Here is a 22,937-nt window from a genome sequence, read left to right as displayed (position 1 = left end):
GCAGGCAAGAGAGGATTAAAAGACTTCTATGATTTAATTTCTTGAAAAGCTGAATATCAAACAAAAACTTTATTTATGTGTTATGAAAAAGTTTATTATTATTGAAACAAAAATATGCAAGCGCATATGAAATATCTTTTGTGAGAAATCGATAATTTTGAAGTTCATCTTTATTGAACAAACCCATAAAATATTTTGATGTTTTCAATTTTGATTTTGTTTGCTTGATTGATAGTTTTGCAAAATTACTCGATGAATAATAGCAAGCCCTTAAATTTTTCTTTGTTTAGCTATATGTTTTGGTATATAAGGCTTTTTGTCAGAGAAATATTTTAACAATAATTTCAAAAACCAAATTGAATGAATTACATTCAAAACAAAAATGAGTGCGCAAATGATTGTTATTAATATGACATCATAATCAGATTTTTTTCAGAATATTTATTGAAAAGCAGCTTTAATGGCATTTTTTAACAATTCATGTTGCATCCTTTAACCAGCAATATTTCATAAATAAAGAAGAAATATTTTTTCTTGAGATCTTGGTTTTAAGCGACGCCATCGAATCCGAGCTTCTCTGAATTGAAAATTGAACATATGCTTTGACAATAACAAATTATTATATTTGCTCGAAAAGGAAATATCCTGCGTTGAAGATTATAAAAGCACTGCTTTTCATATTCTTGTAAAGCAACAAAAGTTTGATAGAAATTTGATGAATTTTCAATATCTTTGAAAATAATATTTTATTCTTAAAAAATTTCTCGGAGAGCAGCACATATTCTATTTATAACGCCACAGAGAAATGTTCCATGCTTTTGCTGGTGCGGGCTTTCAAGTCATAAGAATTATAAACAGAAAACGAACAAATAAACATGAAAAAAGAAAAGTTCCATTTTTGCTTTGAAAATGGTGCAAAACGCCTCTTGCCACGCCCAACAAAAGCAGAAACACAACCATTCACCCCCCTATTAATGGCGCATAAGTACAGATTGCAAATGCAAATGTCATTACTGTTCCTGATAAATGCCCCAGATTCCATTTGCACTTTGCAATCCTTTTGCTGAAATGCAGTTCTCATAAAATACTTCCAGAGCCGCTCCCTTCGGACTCTGCCCCAGAAGCCTTGCGCCGACTGCCGCTGCTGCTCGAATAAGCGTAGCCAATTGCATCAGACATCGTGAGCACAGCTGCGCCTGCAGGAAAGTGCTGGATGAACTCGCGCTTGAGGCCGACAAGTGTTGGCCTTGCTGGGGCATTGCTGTCCAGGCACGACAGAACGCAGCCAGAAAATGGGTTCTTTTCAGCAATTCCCATGATAGGTCGTTCTCCATTCACAATCTTCTGTCCTGCCACCTCTGCCTCGTACTCCCCAAATGGGATCTGGAGCGTAAGGCACTCCCACAACATCATCCCAATCGAGAAGGCAACCGACTCCTTTGTTGCTCCAAGCTTCTTGTTGATCAGCAGCTCTGGCGCCTTCCACCTCATGCACTCTTTTCTGTTGTCATCCTCATCCTCAAAGGCGGATGAAGGAGGTGGTGATTTTGTGAATCTCTCGCTCTTCACAGAAACATCAGAGGAAGATGTGACCATGGTGGAGGCTGAAGAGATGGAGGAAGTGTCAGAGTCTGACGAGCAGTCGGAGTGGAGGGCAATGCAGATGACCATGTGCTCTGAGAACAGCACAATGTGGGGACTGAGATTGGCCAAAGAGGAAAGCTCATTTTCCATTTCGTCAAAGGAGTGGAGCGCAAGATTGGCCACCCAGAACAGGATCTGGGCAACTGTCTGCTCCCTCTCCTTCAAACTCCCAATCGCCATCTCTTTCTTCTCATTCCTTCCATGAAGCAGCATGAACAGCGAATCCCTCAGATCCACAATCAATTTCTCATGAGGGGATGAGCAGGCCATTGCATCCACCAAGTTCGACATTGATGAAGTGGTGGGACACAGATCCTCTCCTCGAACAAATGTTGAATCTGAATCAGTTGTGGATGTGGAAGAGATGGAAGGTGAAGGCGTTCTCTTTCTTGTATCTTTCTCTTCTTCCTCATCTTTCTCCAGTGCCCATTGAGGAATCTTGTCTGAATCTTTTCCAAGAATGTATTCAGTCGATCCGCTCTCAGAGAGAAGATGCTCCGATGATTCTGAATGTTGCATATTCGTCTCATATATTCTCTTCTTGATCCTCTCCTCATTCTTTTTCTCGGCCTCTCTTTCTGCTCTCCTCCACTGCTCCTCAGGCGACATCTCCATCGTCACCATCTCAAACGCCTTTGGATCCTTTCTGATGTTATCGTTCACAATCTCTCTCAGATCTTCTGCTTCATTCTTCACCTTCTTCCACCGAACAGCCAGAATAACAACAATTGCAAGCAGAAGCACAACAAATACAACACACACAATCACAATAATTGGCCAAAATGATTTTTCTTTCTTTCCACCTTCAACAATCTTTTCATCTCCACTTGTTTGGGTTACACTCCTGTTCTTCAGAATGAATGATTTTGTCGAAGCTGAAGATTTTCCAAACTCAATTGCTGTGGAGAGTTCTGACCCATCGGCATCTGATGTTAACTTTGCTGACGGAATTGTTCCAACAACTTCTGTTTCAGAAACAAAGCTATTTTCGTCAAATGGATACCTCTCAACCAACTCCACATCGTTGATTGTGCATATCAACTTGAAAGATAGATCGCATGGCAAGAAAAGCGATCCTATGAATTTGATATTGGCCTCGCTCCCAGATTCAGCCAGACTTGCTGATTCCAGATGAGGAATGAAAAACGGAGAGGGTCGCCCCTGTGCAGCACCCTTCAAGCTGCAGTCTTCGCTCGTGATCCACAACGAAGTGTTGTCCTTCACGCCATCCCCGCCTTTCAAGCTGTCAATTGCCAACGAAGCCGAATCGCAGCAGAAGACGTTCCGGCGGAGTGATGGGTATTTCGGCATCGAGGGGCTGTTGTCATAAAACTCGCCTTTCTCGATTGTCATGCTGCCCGCTGCCAACGACAATCCTCCTGATGACGAATTCGATATTGTCACATCCTTCATCAGTGCTGCTGCATGTGACAAATTGATGAGCGATCCATTCCATTTGCAGACACTCTCTTCGCTGCTGGAAATTGTTTGCCTCCCCACAAGCTCGCACATTTGCATAGAAATGACAAGTGCACTGCTGACATCCACAATGCTCCCTTTTTTCGACAACGACACACAATCCGAGCACGAGCAGTTTGACAGGTTTATCCGGGCAGAAGGCGAAGATGCCGAAAGGAAGCATGCACCAAAAGAGTCACGACTGAAGTTTCTGATGGAAGAACTGCCAAAGGAAACAACTCCCGACATATCTTCGCAAATGGAAATGACACTGCCATTGCGAGACTTCACTCCATCCACCGCTGCATCATCAATCACCACACTTACACACTCTCCAACTTCAAACAGATTGGACGACAACTCAACCTGCTTCACATCCACCTTTGCCAAAGACACCTTGCTGCTGCCAGTCAGCCGGAACACTGGCTGCTCAAATGAAATTTCCAATACGGTGCAATTATCGATGAGCAGAAGTCCGCTTTCAACGCTCAGGAGAGCTGAGTTGAAGGCAATGGGATGGATGCTGTTTGAGGGCACTTCAGATGCAAAAAGGACTGACGAAAGATAAAGCTGCCCATTTGTCTCACTGATGAGTGATCCTCCTGAAAACGAAAAGGAGGAGCCAACAGAGAACGACAAGCTCTCGATCCGGACTTTCTCTGAGGTTGTGATAATGCTGCTGCCACATGGGATTGTTGAGTTGAGGAACACCTGCGCCGGCGAAGGCGATTCAAGCGAGCGGATGGTGACATTCAGCACATTGCATCTGCTCAAGATGGCGGTGCGGCTGGAGATCAGCAGCTGGGAGAACAATGACGGAATGACGTGCAGCAGCCCTTCGCTCAGCGTGCTGCATGGCCCATCCAGCCCTCCGCACTGCTTGCTGTCCTCGTGATTGTCCCCGGCCGAAGACACAAACACCGTCTCGCTCTGGTACTTCACAATTCTCTTCAGCAGATCTTCTTCGTCCAGATACATGTCTGAGGTGCATCCCCATATTGCGAGGTCTTTCACAAATGGGGCTCTGAAGTCCAGCAAAAACTGCCCATCTGCGATCTGTGCTTCTATCGAGCGGCATTTCACATACACATCTCTTCCCCGATATGCAGTATTGTCCTTGAACGTGATGTTCGACAGCACAAATGCTGCTGGCTCGGCAGCCGCAGATGTGCATTCCAAAAACAAGCCTCCACCCCTTCCAGTTGATGAGCAGAAGCAGTCGGTGATTGAAGAAAACAAGCAGTCAAAACGCCCTCCTTCGTTCAGTCTGAACAAAGCAGCCCCTCCATTTTTGCATCCAGAACCACCACATTTTTTGATTGTTGTATTGCGGATGACCATTTTTGTTGGGTCAATGCCTGTGCTTCGGAACATTGCGATGTTGCCAGCTGCACTCTGGGTCACTTCTTCAAGTGTGCTCCACTCCACCACAACACTTTCATCGGCTTCAGCATTCACATTTTCATTTCCAGTTAAAGCCCTTGCAACATACAACCCGCTTCCGCCTTCCAGCTGGATGTTTTTCATTGTCAAGTTTCTGAATGCCAAGGATGCAGCAGATGCTATTGATGCGATGTCGCAGGAAAAGGAAAGCGACTGTATTGCCACAAATGCGAAAACAACACTTCCTGCATCCGCTTTAATCAAGCCAAAGTTAATCATGTCTTCTTCTCCTCTTTCTTCATTTTTTGCGAATGAACAGTCTTTCAGAGTCAACGATCCTTCTCTGGAGCTGACATGAATCAAACTGTTTACACCAGTGGCGAATGAAGATGGCAGAACGAATCTTATCAATTCGAAATATGAGATGCCTTGAACATTCATTGCTTCGTCCTCCGCTCCTTCAATAGAAGAGCGACACTCAAGTGAGCACATATCTGTATTATTTGAGCTTATTGAAATATCACCAAGATCAACACTTTTTTTGAGAATTCCTTTTCCAATGATGTTAATATTCCTTTCATTTCCTTCAAGCAGCCGATCCAAAGAATAATCAATTGACAGGCAAGGATAATCAGAAAGTCCACAAATACACACATCCTTTCCATTGCCCCCAATAAATATCTCTGATCCAAATGTTCGCCAGAAATAGATCAGTGGAATGGCATTTGTTGTGTCACTTTTATCAAAGCCGCTCAATGAATCCAACGAAATATCTGCCATGTGCTCGAGCACAAATGGAAGCGAGGCGTTGGTGATGCTCTTTGTCAAGTTTGATGATTCAACAAACAGGTCATTTCCGTATTTTGCAACATTTGGCTTGCTGTTATCAAAAACAGGGGATGATATTGAAAATGAAGGATCGCCATCAACCAATGTCAGTGCCATTCCCCCGCCAAGCCCAATCTTGCCTTCTTCGTCAGGGGCAGTGCATCTTGTGAAAGTACATGAAATGATGTTCAATTGAGTATTCCATTTTATCTGAGCATCAATGGCACCTCCTCTGCTTCCATCAGCCATCACAGAGCATCCATCAAAAACATTCCCTTCGATATTAATTTGTGTGTTTTCGTTTTCTATGTTGCTGTTATCAACACTTATACTGCCTCCATTTCCAGTTCTTCGAACAAAAGATATTGCTTCGCATTTCGTCATGTTCAAATACCTTACATTTCTGCTTTCAACCAAGCATCCGCTTTGCTGCCCATTTCCTGAAAAGTTGCCTTCCACAATTTCGATCGAAGGTGTTTCTCCACCACTCCCATCAACAATAATCGCACTCTTCTGCCATCCGATTGCATTCCCAAATACATTGTTCATCACAACCTCGCCTCCTTCCACTTTCACACAGGAAACTCGCAATTCGTTTTTCGATGCAACAATTCCACAGTTCTGAATTGTCAATGTGCTGGAAACACAATGGAAAATACTTCCATAAGATCCAATTCTTTCTGAGAGTGAAAGCACCACTTCAATGAATGATACTGGACAGTGTGACTCGAATATTCCACTTTGAGCACCAGAAATATCACCAGCTATCCCATAATTCGTTTCATTTCCTTCTCCGCTCATACTCCATTCCTCTGTCTTCATGTTCAATTCTTCTCCAAAAAGAACGGTGAATTCAGCTTGATTGACTTGTTTTTGCCTGAAAACCTCAAACTTGCTGCTTTTGTAATCGTATCACATGGAACTTGCTCGAATCCACAACCACTGAAGTCATGAGCCTCTTGCCCACCCACATGGCATGGCTCTGTGAAGTTATTCCACAGATACACAACAAGCGGTATTTCGAACTCTTCATTTGCTGTTGAGCGCTCAAAGCCGTTCAACTTTTCAAAGTCATTCAATTCAACATCGAAGCAAAATGTTGTTGTGTTTGCCACTGCACCCAGATCATCAGCATCCAGAAACACATCTTTCCCTTTCCTTCCTTTGCACCCAATGAATTGCACACTCTTCAAAACAAAATCAGATGCTCCATCATCCAAAACAAGATATATCCCTCCTCCCAATCCTTTGCTCCCATCTGCATTTGCAGTTGCATCACACTCCGAAAACCCCACCTTTGCCTCTTGCTCAACCTCACTTCCATTGTTTGGAAGAGCTTCTGTGATATTGCCAACACTGAAGCTCGATCCACTTTTCATATGTATCCACAGCCCGCCTCCATTCCCTCTCTCGCTTTTGCACGAACTCATGCTTCCTTCTTCAAACGCAAAAGAGCAGCCATCTTCAAGTGTGCATTCAATTGCTCCCCCGTTTTGATTTTTCCCCACAAAGTTGGACAGAGTGCAGCTGACAATTTCAACTTTCTTGGCACTTGTGGAAGATATCAAATGAGAGGATGCCATCTCTTCTGATTGAGTAATCGAAGAAATGATGCAATCTCTCATCAGAAGTGAAGCCTTCCCCTTCACTTCAAACAAGCCTGATGCACAAGTTGTTCCAACTTCATTCATTTGAATGCTTGTTAATTCTGCTTCTGTGCTGCTTCCTGACAACGAGATCAATGGACTTCCACTCAACATCTTTGACGAAACAGAGAATGTATCGATTGTTAACATCCCTGAGTCAACAGACAAGAATAGAAATGCAATTTCAGATGAAGGATTTTGAATGGAAAGCGAACACTGAGACATAGTCAGTGATGATGATGATGACGAAATAAAAGTGGAATGTGAAAGAGAAGGAGGAAGAGAGAAGATAAGAGTTGACAAGACTGTTTCGACTCCAACTTTCACCATTGCCGTATTTGCTCCTGCGGTGGCATCAGAAACTGTCCATCCACTTTGATCGTCTTTTCCTCGGATTTCATGTTTCTGTTCACCAAATACCAATTCATCGCTCATCATAATCATTCCATTAACAACAATTTTCTTTGGCCCTGCAAGCTGAGTGAGGGAGTGCTTCAAAGTCAAACAAGGGAATTGGACAATTCCGCAATGCGAGTGATTGGACGCCTCAGTATTACTCACATAAATCTCGGATGGAGGAGAAAGAAGATAGATGCACAGAGGAATGGCCACACTGTTGTTTCCACCATCATATCCTTTCACTTTGTCAACGGAATCCGATGAGGCTGTGACACATGTGATTTTTTGTGACTTCGCGGTCACTTCCAGATTGGGTGAAATGGCAAAGATGTCATTTCCCCATTTTGCTGTGTTTGTGCCAAAGGAGGAAGAAATCAAGAAATCTGGGTTTTCAGTTGATAATTGAAGAAGGATTCCTCCGCCAAGTCCGTTGGATGCCGAGCAAAAGCAGCCATTAAACGACCCGTCTTTCACATTCACTTCATTTGCATCCCCAACACACAGCATTGTTGATCCTCCATTCTCTGAACTTGTGCTCCCGCATCCTTCAAATACACTTGAATTCAAATCAATATTTGCCATGCCATTGGATAACGACATCACTGCTGATCCGCTGGTTGTTCTTTCAATCCCATCAAAGTCACATTCCGAAAGTCTCAATGAAACAGCACTTGTTGAAGAAAGCGAAAGCAGTGAAACGGTTGAGACCATCCCTTTCCACTTCACATGATCCATGCTCATCCTCCCATTTTGGATGCAAACCATTTCTGTGGAATAAGCTGTACCAGATTGAAGCGCGCTTCCAGCTGATATGTTCAGCCTGCTCACATCCATTTCTCCCTCGCCTGATATTTCGAACAGCCTTGTTCTGCAATTGTTCTGGTGTGTTGGGTCGTGTACAAGAGCAAGGTCACTGACAGACAATGTGCCTGCTGAGACCGAAAAAAGAGACAAGTCAGCTGTTTCAAATTCTGTTTGCATCGTTGTGCTCGAATCACTTTGTCCACATATTGTGAATGCATTGACACCACAATCCACACTGTGTGTTTCGACAATTGTTCCTGCCAATATTTCAATGTCTTTCACAACACCTGGAATCATCTGTGTCAGGCAATGGCTGACTGTGTTGCAGGGATGGCTTTCATTGATTCCACATGCAAATGCATCTCTTGCATTCTCCTGAGTCTGCTTTGATCCCACATATCTGATCCTTCCTCCTTCATTCAGAAGCCAATCACTTCGATCAGTTATTGAAGTTGTGGCAAAGTTTGGACTCACTCGTATTCCAGTTTGACGAGTTGATCGACACGATATATCGATTGTATTTTCTTGTTGATTTGCTAATAGAACATCGCAACCACCATAAACCCCCGCATTATTATGGAAAAAGCAAAAGAATAAGTTTTTTTCAGTGTATTGATAATTGACATACAAACTGAGTCCACCTCCTCCATTCATGGCATAGTTATTTGTAAATAAGCAATTGCTAATGAGAGGAGAAATTGACATATCCCACATTTGAATTCCTCCTCCAACTGGTGTTGATTCATTTGAAGTTGTGCAATTAACGAATGAGCAATCAAGGATCTGATCCCCATTTATTTGAGTTCCTTTTCTATCTATTGATAAGCCTCCTCCATCATTTCCAACATAACAATCTTTCAATGAGCTGTTCTCAAATATGTATGTTGTTTGCGGATTGAAGATACAAACTGCTCCTCCAGCTTCATTGAAAGATTGATCTGGAGCTTGGCACCCGAGAAAGAAACAATGCTTGATTGAGATTTGTGAGATTGATTTTGTGTATATTGCTCCTCCTCTTCCACTTTGTGCAGTGTCATTTCTGAAATAGCACAATGAAAGAGTCAGCGTTGAAGCGCTGTTTCCTGATATGCAAATGGCTCCTCCATTTGTTGCGGAGGTACAGTCCATCCATTCGCAATTGTTCATATTGATTGTGTTGGAGGTATGAATTGTTGTTTGTTTGTCGTAATTGATGAGTTTGTTGATGTTATTCAAGAACGAAACGTTTCTGCACACCAACTCATTTGATTTCTTCAATCCATTCATCACTGTTCCATCCAATGCATTTTCACAAGCGAAAACAACACAACTTTCCATAATGCTTTCCTCAATCATGCTGAACTGACCATCAGTTTTTCCTGTATGTATTTGGTTATGAACGTTGGTGATATTGTTGAAAATTGAATTTTCAGATGAGAACAAATGACAACTTTCAATATCAAACATTTTTCTTCCACATAGTACAATATTCTGAAAAACGGATGAACCAATCAACAAAAATGAAGTTTCACCTTTCACATATCCAATTGATTCGACACTTTCTTGAAGAAGATTGATATCAATTGAAAAATTGTGTGCAACGAATGATGAACTTTGGATGTTCAACAACGGGACAAATCTTGATGGTTTTGTGACTTGACACGAAGAGATACAAATATTTGAATTGTCGAGTGCACAGACGAGATTCGAATGAAAAAATTGTTCAAAGAGTATGTTGCTGACAACTGTGGAAGAATTTGAAATAGTCCATTTGCACAAAAGTGTAGTGAATCCATTTCTTCGAAATGAATACTGCTTTTCAAAGCTGCCATAGTTTGTTAAAAATTCATCTTTGTGGCTTTTGTGATAATTTAACAAGCAATTGCCTTTCTTTTTGAATGTGTCTTCAATTATCTGAATGTTGAAACATTGAGAAGAGTCATTTCCTACATAAATTTGATTGTTGCTTTTGATATTTGCAGTCTTTGACAATGCCAAAAGAAGTGCAAAATTGAACAGAACAATCATTGAAGAATTATGGTTCGAAAGAAAGTAATTTTTGTATTTTGTGATGTTTATTATTTCATTTATAAAGAAAATGCAATGTTTCAATATTTTGACATAAAAAAGCATTTGCTTTTCAAAATAAGCTTTTTTCTCACAAATTCTTTTTCTCGTTGGAGAAAAAATTCTCATTTTGCATTAAATTTTAAATTTCAATAAAATAAATCTAAAAAATCAATTCAAAGAATCGAATAAATAACAGTGAAAGAGTCAAGTGTGTTTAAATAATGTATCTATATCTATTTTCTTTTCAAAAGATCATCACAAAAATTGCACTCAAAAGAACTTTAACATGCGTTTGTAATTTCCATAAAAGCGAAAAATAGTGTGAATTGTTTATTCTTTAAAATTATACATAATTGTTTTATTTTTGCGTTGCATGCATCAAATAATCTCTTAATAAATGGAATAACACCAAGCAAATGACGATTCAAGTAAAATTGGAAAGTTATCAAAATCCAAAAATGTAATATTCGAAAGCTGACACTTCACTTTGATTAAAAACTTACAAATAAAAAAACTTTTGATAATTTTCAAGAAAAAATAATATAACTTTTAGAAGTTCCCATAATTTAAATAATTGTATTTTGGAAAATTTTGGAAAAATTCATGCACTTATTTTTAAAAAAATCACTGTTTGCACCAAACCATTCAAAATATATGCAAAAATAAACTAAAAAAAAATTAATTAAACAGCAAGAAAATATTAAAAACCATAAAATATGTCTTCGATATAAATTTGAAATGAATGTTTACTAATGAAAAGTCAATGAACATTCGAGATTAGTGGAAATGAAATATTGTTTCGTTCGATTGAGTTTCATTGAAAATTATTGAAATAAGTCGAAGCAATTTCATTTAAATCACTTCATGTTCAACAATTCGATTTGCTAAAAAAATTCGGCAAATGCATACTTAACTGCAATTTTCAAAACAATGAAAAAACAGTTTATAAATAAAAAGTGAGTTATTTAGTGTATATAGCATGAACTGAATATGAAAGGAAACCATGATTTTTTGATTTTTGAAATTTATCGTTTTCACATATTAATGGGATTTTTGATCATTTAAAAAATCAAAAATTTCATGGAAGAAGTGTCTGATTCAGACGATTCACTTGCTCTGCCTGGAAAACGTTCAAACAAATTATTCAGAATGTTTCTCAATTCGGAAAAATCTGAAAAATGGATATTTAGGAAAATTATCAAAAACAAGCAAAAATGCAGAAGGCACAGAATTGAAATGGATTTACGGCGTCACTCTGGCAGGATGATGTGGGTTTGCAGAAAATGTTGCAATAGGCAATCAGCATACAAGAATACGTCATTTTATCGTAGCAGAATACCAATAAATGTGATTTTGTTAATTATCATATTTTTTGGAATGGTGCTAGTGTAAAATTTTGCTCGGAAATGTTGGGAATTCATATAACTCTGTGGCATATTGGTCATCTGTTATGAGGTGTTGCGCGATGGACATCATTAATCAGAATGAAACTATTCTTGGAGGCGAAAACATAATTGATGAAATAGATGAATGTGTTTTCAGGAGAATAAAATATCATAGAAGAAAAAGAAAGAGACAAATGTGGGTCTTTGGTGCGGTGGAGCGAAAGAAAGATAAAATGGATGAAACAAGAAATTTTTTTGTCATGATTGTACCAGACCGTTCTGCTTCGACGTTGATTCCTATCATTCAAAAGCACATTCAACCGCATTCAACAATAATGTCAGATGAATGGTAGGCATACTCATCTCTTTCTCGTTTAGGATACAATCATCTAACAGTGTGTCATAAGAGAAAACTATATGATGAAGAAACTCACGCATGCACAAATACAATCGAAGGATTATGGAGCCATATGAGAAGATTTTTTCCTCCATATGGAATTCGAGAAAAATATGTTGCTGATCAACTTGCTTTTTGGATGATCAATAAGAGAAAGATTGTGAGATTTGAAGAATTTGTATCAAAAATTATTTTCTACAAAGAAAAGAAAATAGAAGAAGCTGAAGAAGATGAAGAAACAGAAGAAAATGAAGAAGAAATACATGATTTAGATGATTCACTTATTTCTAATGACAGCGAAACAAGTGAAACCGACAATATTGACACAGGCGATGGTTTATCTGCCTCTGAGTGTTCAGAAAACTCATAAAGATAAACATTTTTATTTTATTTTGATTTTTTATTATGTTTTTTTTTTTATTTTTCGAGAATATTTTGACCCATTTTCATAATTTTTGTAAAATTAAAATTATATTTTAATGAACTTCCGCATGTTTTTAACAACTCAAAACATCACAAATGATGTTTATAAGCAATTAACAAACGAAATATGCAAGAATTAGAAATTGCTGTCAAGTGTGCATATGCCAATTATTATTTCAAAAGTGCATTGATTTTTTCTCAATTTTTTGCGTTTCAAAAATTATTGTTGTTTTCATGTTTTCCATTGGATAATCAAAACGAAAATGATTTTCCTTATCATTTTCATTTGAATTCCTTAAATATTTGTGTCAAACGAAATTTTTGATGTTCATAAATGAAATAAAATGAATGGAACAAGTTGTCAATAAAAATTTTTAAAAAAAATTATTTTCTTTCTTTTTAATTTTTTTTTTTGGATTTTTCATTTATGAATATCAAACGATTATTTGCATTTATTTGTCAATTTTTTTCTGTTGATTTTTCTCATTTTCGAAAATGTTCCAACAAAATGTTCTTCCAAAAAAGCGATAACAAATTAAATAATGAAATTATTTTTATTGTTGATTTTTTCCTTTCTTTTTTCTTTAATGCTATTCAACTTTATATTGTTGAAATTTTGAAAAAGAATAATTTACAACATCTTTTTTATAAATTAATGGTTGGATCACAAGTCACACAACTGCCTTATTTTTTGTTTCCATTTATGCGATATTCTTTGTTGTTGTTTCTTTTTTTTATTTTTTTTCAAACATCACGATATGCACAAAATTTGATTTTTAATAATTTGAACAAGGAATTTGTGACGAACAAATACCAGTTTGGAAAATTCTCTTATCTGTAAATTTATTTCATGTGCTATTTCTTTTCATTATTCACTGCAGAAATTTCGATCACAAAGATCGTGAAGTTGTGAAAGTTAATCCAGCTGTGAATGCATCTCTGAAAGAAGCATGCTCAATGGTGAATTCACTTTTTATCTCCTCGAACAGCTCTGTTGAAATGATTTCATTGGTGTTAAAGACATTCAGTTCTCCTCCCGCAACAATTAACAAACATTCTTCTATGAAATTCACAAATTGTATTTTCTTAACTTCGTCATCTTCTTTGTTTGTGCTTCAAGGAGGGTCTCTTTGTTTGAATAATATTAGTATTGCACCTCAAGAACATTCTATCATTCAAAGTCTTATAAAAACATCAAGTGAGAAATCCTCTCTTGTTCTTCGGAATTCTGTGTTTTCAGATCTTGTTGTTTCATCATCATCTCTTTTTCTGTATTCGGAGTTGTGTCAAAGTGTGGATGTTTGTGATTGCTTCTTTTTCAATATCTCATCCAATTCTCAATCGAAGGACAACCATAAAACAAAACACACATGTTGTTCACAATTGATGGATAATTGTGCTGTTATCTCAACCCCTTCCAACATTTTCTATTCTTGCTTTTCTGGTGATGAAGACTGTTCTCGAATGTGTTTATTCAGAAACAACTCATTTTCGTTTGTGACACGAGTTGATAATAATGAATTGAAAGAAAAAGTGAACACAACAGAAACTCAATCCTTCAAACACTGTGAATGGGCGGACTGCACAGAAGAAAAAGGAGGAGCAATATTTGCTCATGAGAATTCTGAGGCTTCACTAACAGTTGAAAATTCATCTTTCACAAGATGCCACGCTTCTGTGACAAGAGGTGGTGCTATTTATGCTGATAACATTGCTGAATGTTCAGTTAAACATTCGATATTTGTCCTCTGCACAGCACGTGCGAGCACGGATTGTGGAGGAGGAGGAATAATGGCAGAGAATGTTCAAACTCAATCACTTGTTGATTGCTGTTCTTTCCAAAATTGTTCTTCAGGAAACGATGGAGGAGCAATAAATTTTCGGCCAACGATGACAAAAAGGCAAAAACATTGCATTACGGATTCAATGTTTGTGTATTGTGGTGCAAATAGCACCACTGATGGAACAGGCGGTGCAATTGAACATTGGCGAAGCGTCGATAAAGTCATTATTTCAAACTGCCTTTTTCTCCATTGCAGTTCAAAGTGTGGAGGAGGAGCAGTCAGTCAACTGATTAATGAAATTAACAACGGAATATTATTGTATTTCTGTTTTTTCCACGATAACAATTGCTTAAAAGGTGGACATGATATCGTCTTGCATAATTCAACATCAAACAATATTGATATCAGCTGTTGCTCTTCAAGGAATACATTAAATAGAGTTAGTACAAGTTATTTAAGTGTTATTGATCAAAGCGATTGGCTTCTGAATGAAGGAGGAAGAATTAGATATGTGGGATCGAAGCAAACTCAGGAGAATGCAAGAGATGCATTTGCATGTGGAATCAATGAAAGCCATCCCTGCAACACAGTCAGCCATTGCCTGACACAGATGATTCCAGGTGTTGTGAAAGACATTGAAATATTGGCAGGAACAATTGTCGAAACACACAGTGTGGATTGTGGTGTCAATGCATTCACAATATGTGGACAAAGTGATTCGAGCACAACGATGCAAACAGAATTTGAAACAGCTGACTTGTCTCTTTTTTCGGTCTCAGCAGGCACATTGTCTGTCAGTGACCTTGCTCTTGTACACGACCCAACACACCAGAACAATTGCAGAACAAGGCTGTTCGAAATATCAGGCGAGGGAGAAATGGATGTGAGCAGGCTGAACATATCAGCTGGAAGCGCGCTTCAATCTGGTACAGCTTATTCCACAGAAATGGTTTGCATCCAAAATGGGAGGATGAGCATGGATCATGTGAAGTGGAAAGGGATGGTCTCAACCGTTTCACTGCTTTCGCTTTCTTCAACAAGTGCTGTTTCATTGAGACTTTCGGAATGTGACTTTGATGGGATTGAAAGAACAACCAGCGGATCAGCAGTGATGTCGTTATCCAATGGCATGGCAAATATTGATTTGAATTCAAGTGTATTTGAAGGATGCGGGAGCACAAGTTCAGAGAATGGAGGATCAACAATGCTGTGTGTTGGGGATGCAAATGAAGTGAATGTGAAAGACGGGTCGTTTAATGGCTGCTTTTGCTCGGCATCCAACGGACTTGGCGGAGGAATCCTTCTTCAATTATCAACTGAAAACCCAGATTTCTTGATTTCTTCCTCCTTTGGCACAAACACAGCAAAATGGGGAAATGACATCTTTGCCATTTCACCCAATCTGGAAGTGACCGCGAAGTCACAAAAAATCACATGTGTCACAGCCTCATCGGATTCCGTTGACAAAGTGAAAGGATATGATGGTGGAAACAACAGTGTGGCCATTCCTCTGTGCATCTATCTTCTTTCTCCTCCATCCGAGATTTATGTGAGTAATACTGAGGCGTCCAATCACTCGCATTGCGGAATTGTCCAATTCCCTTGTTTGACTTTGAAGCACTCCCTCACTCAGCTTGCAGGGCCAAAGAAAATTGTTGTTAATGGAATGATTATGATGAGCGATGAATTGGTATTTGGTGAACAGAAACATGAAATCCGAGGAAAAGACGATCAAAGTGGATGGACAGTTTCTGATGCCACCGCAGGAGCAAATACGGCAATGGTGAAAGTTGGAGTCGAAACAGTCTTGTCAACTCTTATCTTCTCTCTTCCTCCTTCTCTTTCACATTCCACTTTTATTTCGTCATCATCATCATCACTGACTATGTCTCAGTGTTCGCTTTCCATTCAAAATCCTTCATCTGAAATTGCATTTCTATTCTTGTCTGTTGACTCAGGGATGTTAACAATCGATACATTCTCTGTTTCGTCAAAGATGTTGAGTGGAAGTCCATTGATCTCGTTGTCAGGAAGCAGCACAGAAGCAGAATTAACAAGCATTCAAATGAATGAAGTTGGAACAACTTGTGCATCAGGCTTGTTTGAAGTGAAGGGGAAGGCTTCACTTCTGATGAGAGATTGCATCATTTCTTCGATTACTCAATCAGAAGAGATGGCATCCTCTCATTTGATATCTTCCACAAGTGCCAAGAAAGTTGAAATTGTCAGCTGCACTCTGTCCAACTTTGTGGGGAAAAATCAAAACGGGGGAGCAATTGAATGCACACTTGAAGATGGCTGCTCTTTTGCGTTTGAAGAAGGAAGCATGAGTTCGTGCAAAAGCGAGAGAGGGAATGGAGGCGGGCTGTGGATACATATGAAAAGTGGATCGAGCTTCAGTGTTGGCAATATCACAGAAGCTCTTCCAAACAATGGAAGTGAGGTTGAGCAAGAGGCAAAGGTGGGGTTTTCGGAGTGTGATGCAACTGCAAATGCAGATGGGAGCAAAGGATTGGGAGGAGGGATATATCTTGTTTTGGATGATGGAGCATCTGATTTTGTTTTGAAGAGTGTGCAATTCATTGGGTGCAAAGGAAGGAAAGGGAAAGATGTGTTTCTGGATGCTGATGATCTGGGTGCAGTGGCAAACACAACAACATTTTGCTTCGATGTTGAATTGAATGACTTTGAAAAGTTGAACGGCTTTGAGCGCTCAACAGCAAATGAAGAGTTCGAAATACCGCTTGTTGTGTATCTGTGGAATAACTTCACAGAGCCATGCCATGTGGGTGGGCAAGAGGCTCATGACTTCAGTGGTTGTGGATTCGAGCAAGTTCCATGTGATACGATTACAAAAGCAGCAAGTTTGAGGTTTTCAGGCAAAAACAAGTCAATCAAGCTGAATTCACCGTTCTTTTTTGGAGAAGAATTGAACATGAAGACAGAGGAATGGAGTATGAGCGGAGAAGGAAATGAAACGAATTATGGGATAGCTGGTGATATTTCTGGTGCTCAAAGTGGAATATTCGAGTCACACTGTCCAGTATCATTCATTGAAGTGGTGCTTTCACTCTCAGAAAGAATTGGATCTTATGGAAGTATTTTCCATTGTGTTTCCAGCACATTGACAATTCAGAACTGTGGAATTGTTGCATCGAAAAACGAATTGCGAGTTTCCTGTGTGAAAGTGGAAGGAGGCGAGGTTGTGATGAACAATGTATTTGGGAATGCAATCGGATGGCAGAAGAGTGCGATTATTGTTGATGGGAGTGGTGGAGAAACACCTTCGATCGAAATTGTGGAAGGCAACTTTTCAGGAAATGGGCAGCAAAGCGGATGCTTGGTTGAAAGCAGAAATGTAAGGTATTTGAACATGACGAAATGCGAAGCAATATCTTTTGTTCGAAGAACTGGAAATGGAGGCAGTATAAGTGTTGATAACAGCAACATAGAAAACGAAAACACACAAATTAATATCGAAGGGAATGTTTTTGATGGATGCTCTGTGATGGCTGATGGAAGCAGAGGAGGTGCCATTGATGCTCAGATAAAATGGAATACTCAATTGAACATCATTTCATGTACTTTCACAAGATGCACTGCCCCTGACGAAGAAGGCAAGATTGGGCTTGGCGGGGGAATGGCACTGACATTGGTTGATGGCGATCCTTCATTTTCAATATCATCCCCTGTTTTTGATAACAGCAAGCCAAATGTTGCAAAATACGGAAATGACCTGTTTGTTGAATCATCAAACTTGACAAAGAGCATCACCAACGCCTCGCTTCCATTTGTGCTCGAGCACATGGCAGATATTTCGTTGGATTCATTGAGCGGCTTTGATAAAAGTGACACAACAAATGCCATTCCACTGATCTATTTCTGGCGAACATTTGGATCAGAGATATTTATTGGGGGCAATGGAAAGGATGTGTGTATTTGTGGACTTTCTGATTATCCTTGCCTGTCAATTGATTATTCTTTGGATCGGCTGCTTGAAGGAAATGAAAGGAATATTAACATCATTGGAAAAGGAATTCTCAAAAAAAGTGTTGATCTTGGTGATATTTCAATAAGCTCAAATAATACAGATATGTGCTCACTTGAGTGTCGCTCTTCTATTGAAGGAGCGGAGGACGAAGCAATGAATGTTCAAGGCATCTCATATTTCGAATTGATAAGATTCGTTCTGCCATCTTCATTCGCCACTGGTGTAAACAGTTTGATTCATGTCAGCTCCAGAGAAGGATCGTTGACTCTGAAAGACTGTTCATTCGCAAAAAATGAAGAAAGAGGAGAAGAAGACATGATTAACTTTGGCTTGATTAAAGCGGATGCAGGAAGTGTTGTTTTCGCATTTGTGGCAATACAGTCGCTTTCCTTTTCCTGCGACATCGCATCAATAGCATCTGCTGCATCCTTGGCATTCAGAAACTTGACAATGAAAAACATCCAGCTGGAAGGCGGAAGCGGGTTGTATGTTGCAAGGGCTTTAACTGGAAATGAAAATGTGAATGCTGAAGCCGATGAAAGTGTTGTGGTGGAGTGGAGCACACTTGAAGAAGTGACCCAGAGTGCAGCTGGCAACATCGCAATGTTCCGAAGCACAGGCATTGACCCAACAAAAATGGTCATCCGCAATACAACAATCAAAAAATGTGGTGGTTCTGGATGCAAAAATGGAGGGGCTGCTTTGTTCAGACTGAACGAAGGAGGGCGTTTTGACTGCTTGTTTTCTTCAATCACCGACTGCTTCTGCTCATCAACTGGAAGGGGTGGAGGCTTGTTTTTGGAATGCACATCTGCGGCTGCCGAGCCAGCAGCATTTGTGCTGTCGAACATCACGTTCAAGGACAATACTGCATATCGGGGAAGAGATGTGTATGTGAAATGCCGCTCGATAGAAGCACAGATCGCAGATGGGCAGTTTTTGCTGGACTTCAGAGCCCCATTTGTGAAAGACCTCGCAATATGGGGATGCACCTCAGACATGTATCTGGACGAAGAAGATCTGCTGAAGAGAATTGTGAAGTACCAGAGCGAGACGGTGTTTGTGTCTTCGGCCGGGGACAATCACGAGGACAGCAAGCAGTGCGGAGGGCTGGATGGGCCATGCAGCACGCTGAGCGAAGGGCTGCTGCACGTCATTCCGTCATTGTTCTCCCAGCTGCTGATCTCCAGCCGCACCGCCATCTTGAGCAGATGCAATGTGCTGAATGTCACCATCCGCTCGCTTGAATCGCCTTCGCCGGCGCAGGTGTTCCTCAACTCAACAATCCCATGTGGCAGCAGCATTATCACAACCTCAGAGAAAGTCCGGATCGAGAGCTTGTCGTTCTCTGTTGGCTCCTCCTTTTCGTTTTCAGGAGGATCACTCATCAGTGAGACAAATGGGCAGCTTTATCTTTCGTCAGTCCTTTTTGCATCTGAAGTGCCCTCAAACAGCATCCATCCCATTGCCTTCAACTCAGCTCTCCTGAGCGTTGAAAGCGGACTTCTGCTCATCGATAATTGCACCGTATTGGAAATTTCATTTGAGCAGCCAGTGTTCCGGCTGACTGGCAGCAGCAAGGTGTCTTTGGCAAAGGTGGATGTGAAGCAGGTTGAGTTGTCGTCCAATCTGTTTGAAGTTGGAGAGTGTGTAAGTGTGGTGATTGATGATGCAGCGGTGGATGGAGTGAAGTCTCGCAATGGCAGTGTCATTTCCATTTGCGAAGATATGTCGGGAGTTGTTTCCTTTGGCAGTTCTTCCATCAGAAACTTCAGTCGTGACTCTTTTGGTGCATGCTTCCTTTCGGCATCTTCGCCTTCTGCCCGGATAAACCTGTCAAACTGCTCGTGCTCGGATTGTGTGTCGTTGTCGAAAAAAGGGAGCATTGTGGATGTCAGCAGTGCACTTGTCATTTCTATGCAAATGTGCGAGCTTGTGGGGAGGCAAACAATTTCCAGCAGCGAAGAGAGTGTCTGCAAATGGAATGGATCGCTCATCAATTTGTCACATGCAGCAGCACTGATGAAGGATGTGACAATATCGAATTCGTCATCAGGAGGATTGTCGTTGGCAGCGGGCAGCATGACAATCGAGAAAGGCGAGTTTTATGACAACAGCCCCTCGATGCCGAAATACCCATCACTCCGCCGGAACGTCTTCTGCTGCGATTCGGCTTCGTTGGCAATTGACAGCTTGAAAGGCGGGGATGGCGTGAAGGACAACACTTCGTTGTGGATCACGAGCGAAGACTGCAGCTTGAAGGGTGCTGCACAGGGGCGACCCTCTCCGTTTTTCATTCCTCATCTGGAATCAGCAAGTCTGGCTGAATCTGGGAGCGAGGCCAATATCAAATTCATAGGATCGCTTTTCTTGCCATGCGATCTATCTTTCAAGTTGATATGCACAATCAACGATGTGGAGTTGGTTGAGAGGTATCCATTTGACGAAAATAGCTTTGTTTCTGAAACAGAAGTTGTTGGAACAATTCCGTCAGCAAAGTTAACATCAGATGCCGATGGGTCAGAACTCTCCACAGCAATTGAGTTTGGAAAATCTTCAGCTTCGACAAAATCATTCATTCTGAAGAACAGGAGTGTAACCCAAACAAGTGGAGATGAAAAGATTGTTGAAGGTGGAAAGAAAGAAAAATCATTTTGGCCAATTATTGTGATTGTGTGTGTTGTATTTGTTGTGCTTCTGCTTGCAATTGTTGTTATTCTGGCTGTTCGGTGGAAGAAGGTGAAGAATGAAGCAGAAGATCTGAGAGAGATTGTGAACGATAACATCAGAAAGGATCCAAAGGCGTTTGAGATGGTGACGATGGAGATGTCGCCTGAGGAGCAGTGGAGGAGAGCAGAAAGAGAGGCCGAGAAAAAGAATGAGGAGAGGATCAAGAAGAGAATATATGAGACGAATATGCAACATTCAGAATCATCGGAGCATCTTCTCTCTGAGAGCGGATCGACTGAATACATTCTTGGAAAAGATTCAGACAAGATTCCTCAATGGGCACTGGAGAAAGATGAGGAAGAAGAGAAAGATACAAGAAAGAGAACGCCTTCACCTTCCATCTCTTCCACATCCACAACTGATTCAGATTCAACATTTGTTCGAGGAGAGGATCTGTGTCCCACCACTTCATCAATGTCGAACTTGGTGGATGCAATGGCCTGCTCATCCCCTCATGAGAAATTGATTGTGGATCTGAGGGATTCGCTGTTCATGCTGCTTCATGGAAGGAATGAGAAGAAAGAGATGGCGATTGGGAGTTTGAAGGAGAGGGAGCAGACAGTTGCCCAGATCCTGTTCTGGGTGGCCAATCTTGCGCTCCACTCCTTTGACGAAATGGAAAATGAGCTTTCCTCTTTGGCCAATCTCAGTCCCCACATTGTGCTGTTCTCAGAGCACATGGTCATCTGCATTGCCCTCCACTCCGACTGCTCGTCAGACTCTGACACTTCCTCCATCTCTTCAGCCTCCACCATGGTCACATCTTCCTCTGATGTTTCTGTGAAGAGCGAGAGATTCACAAAATCACCACCTCCTTCATCCGCCTTTGAGGATGAGGATGACAACAGAAAAGAGTGCATGAGGTGGAAGGCGCCAGAGCTGCTGATCAACAAGAAGCTTGGAGCAACAAAGGAGTCGGTTGCCTTCTCGATTGGGATGATGTTGTGGGAGTGCCTTACGCTCCAGATCCCATTTGGGGAGTACGAGGCAGAGGTGGCAGGACAGAAGATTGTGAATGGAGAACGACCTATCATGGGAATTGCTGAAAAGAACCCATTTTCTGGCTGCGTTCTGTCGTGCCTGGACAGCAATGCCCCAGCAAGGCCAACACTTGTCGGCCTCAAGCGCGAGTTCATCCAGCACTTTCCTGCAGGCGCAGCTGTGCTCACGATGTCTGATGCAATTGGCTACGCTTATTCGAGCAGCAGCGGCAGTCGGCGCAAGGCTTCTGGGGCAGAGTCCGAAGGGAGCGGCTCTGGAAGTATTTTATGAGAACTGCATTTCAGCAAAAGGATTGCAAAGTGCAAATGGAATCTGGGGCATTTATCAGGAACAGTAATGACATTTGCATTTGCAATCTGTACTTATGCGCCATTAATAGGGGGGTGAATGGTTGTGTTTCTGCTTTTGTTGGGCGTGGCAAGAGGCGTTTTGCACCATTTTCAAAGCAAAAATGGAACTTTTCTTTTTTTCATGTTTATTTGTTCGTTTTCTGTTTATAATTCTTATGACTTGAAAGCCCGCACCAGCAAAAGCATGGAACATTTCTCTGTGGCGTTATAAATAGAATATGTGCTGCTCTCCGAGAAATTTTTTAAGAATAAAATATTATTTTCAAAGATATTGAAAATTCATCAAATTTCTATCAAACTTTTGTTGCTTTACAAGAATATGAAAAGCAGTGCTTTTATAATCTTCAACGCAGGATATTTCCTTTTCGAGCAAATATAATAATTTGTTATTGTCAAAGCATATGTTCAATTTTCAATTCAGAGAAGCTCGGATTCGATGGCGTCGCTTAAAACCAAGATCTCAAGAAAAAATATTTCTTCTTTATTTATGAAATATTGCTGGTTAAAGGATGCAACATGAATTGTTAAAAAATGCCATTAAAGCTGCTTTTCAATAAATATTCTGAAAAAAATCTGATTATGATGTCATATTAATAACAATCATTTGCGCACTCATTTTTGTTTTGAATGTAATTCATTCAATTTGGTTTTTGAAATTATTGTT

The 22,937-nt window shown here is 40.5% G+C and overlaps 2 protein-coding genes across 2 annotated transcripts; one reads left to right on the top strand and one right to left on the bottom strand.

The window, feature by feature from the left end:
- Positions 1 to 1,077: 1,077 nt before the first annotated feature.
- Positions 1,078 to 9,308, bottom strand: MONOS_17426 (uncharacterized protein; the record flags this gene model as incomplete). The annotated part of the gene is made up of 2 exons (XM_067870345.1): positions 1,078 to 6,143; positions 6,206 to 9,308. 2 exons carry the CDS (start codon positions 9,306 to 9,308, stop codon positions 1,078 to 1,080), a joined length of 8,169 nt encoding a protein of 2,722 aa, XP_067729631.1.
- A 5,502-nt stretch (positions 9,309 to 14,810) lies between these two features.
- On the top strand, positions 14,811 to 22,193 carry MONOS_14320 (uncharacterized protein; the record flags this gene model as incomplete). The annotated part of the gene is made up of 1 exon (XM_067867113.1): positions 14,811 to 22,193. One exon carries the CDS (start codon positions 14,811 to 14,813, stop codon positions 22,191 to 22,193), a length of 7,383 nt encoding a protein of 2,460 aa, XP_067729630.1.
- Positions 22,194 to 22,937: the final 744 nt, after the last annotated feature.

The sequence above is a fragment of the Monocercomonoides exilis genome, assembly GCF_001643675.1.
Source record: "Monocercomonoides exilis strain PA203 chromosome Unknown scaffold16-1735695, whole genome shotgun sequence".
Lineage (NCBI taxonomy): Eukaryota > Preaxostyla > Oxymonadida > Polymastigidae > Monocercomonoides > Monocercomonoides exilis.
The sequence above is the reverse complement of the archived record's forward strand: the minus strand, read 5'-3'. Positions and strand labels throughout refer to the sequence as shown.